Source organism: Sinocyclocheilus anshuiensis, unplaced genomic scaffold, assembly GCF_001515605.1.
Source record: "Sinocyclocheilus anshuiensis isolate Anshui unplaced genomic scaffold, SAMN03320099.WGS_v1.1 scaffold782, whole genome shotgun sequence".
Classification (NCBI taxonomy): Eukaryota; Metazoa; Chordata; class Actinopteri; order Cypriniformes; family Cyprinidae; genus Sinocyclocheilus; species Sinocyclocheilus anshuiensis.
The window spans coordinates 763,257-764,639 of record NW_015546111.1 but is presented as its reverse complement, the minus strand read 5'-3'; the positions used below and the strand labels follow the sequence as shown (position 1 = coordinate 764,639).

At 39.0% G+C, this 1,383-nt stretch overlaps 1 protein-coding gene across 1 annotated transcript in view; it reads right to left on the bottom strand.

Annotated features, from left to right (window-relative positions):
* Nucleotides 1-245, bottom strand: part of LOC107700666 (receptor-type tyrosine-protein phosphatase U-like) — a 103,790-nt gene extending 103,545 nt beyond the window's left edge. Inside the window, exon 1 of the mRNA XM_016502403.1 lies at nt 1-245. This exon is cut by the window's left edge and continues 34 nt beyond it. Within this exon, the coding sequence (XP_016357889.1) occupies nt 1-245 (245 nt within the window).
* Nucleotides 246-1,383: the final 1,138 nt, after the last annotated feature.

Genomic DNA, 1,383 nt, shown 5'->3' with positions numbered 1-1,383 from the left:
GAGACGTTCCACACAGGAATGCCAAGCGGCCCACCATTGACCCGCACATAAACCCGCAGCGCCCCCGGGCTGTGGCCATCTCTGCTGTACAGGAAGTAGCTGAACTGCACGCAGTGTGTGTCGTTTTCACTTAGTGTCTGCAGCAGAAGCTGTGCCCTCTGCCCCGCTGCATGCTGGGAGGAGTTGACCATCATGTATGAGCCTTGAAGAAGAAGACAACACAGCGAGAGGGAAGAATCAGCCATTCAGTGCCATCACATACAAACATACATTCTCAAACTAATTAAAGCAAAAAGCAATCATATGACTTCAGAAGGCATAGAATATTGCACACGGGTCATATGAAGCATTTTTATCATATTTTTTGTGGTGGGGTTTTTTTGTCCTTTGTGGAAGTGAACAGCAACTGTATGTCTTCGTTGTATGGGAAACAATGCTGTTCAAAATGCTTCTTTTGTGTTAAGTCTGAAAAAAGAAAGTCATACCGGTTTGGAGTCTTGGACTGACATGAGGGTGAGTAAATGATGACAGAATTTTCATTTCCATCACTCTGACTGTTCGGTCATTAAATATAGTATAAAATAGAGAACTGAAGGAAAGAACATGAAATATTTTCTCGGGAAAAAAAAACAATTCATATCTTTGTGTGGCTACAAACATTTGTGGAGAGCTTTAGTGCATATTAGAGCATGACTGCTTAAGGAAACAGGCACATACACACTAAGCTCAGAGAGAATAATAGAGACTGAGAGGGAAATAAATATCCAGCTTCTCTGCGGAGTATATCTGCTGTATTATAGCGGCCTCAGAAACTTCTGTGTAGTTTTCCCGTTCCTACGTTTCAAAAGCCCTTGTTTGTCTATTTGTCTCTTTCCGCAGAGTATCTCTCCCTTCAGTGAGTTCACAAAGGCTGACAATTTTGGCATTACTCTCTCAATACCGAGCACAGAGAGAGAAAGACAACACACAGCGCGGAATACAAAAATGTCTTTCATGCTCTTTTTAGCCTTGAGGCTCTCTGCGGAGTGTGACAACTGCAAAATTTCTCTGTACAAAGACAGGAATTTGTGAGGTGTTGGTATAGCAACAGGAACACAAATACTCAAAAGAGGCATATACATGGGTGATTCTACAATTAGAGGCATTTCCTGCTCCCTAGGATGGATTTTAAAGGAAAGAAATATTCTAGATATTCTAAAAATGAAAATAATAAAAAAGTATTTTTAACAATCATTCTAGTTTTTAATATATATTTTTTAATTGTCTCACTTTGAGTATTTTTTTCCAATTAGGTCCCAGACATTTTAACTTCCTGTACATAATAAATGTGTACAAAGGAAAATTACATTTGTATTTTTTCTAAGAACATATATATAAGAATAC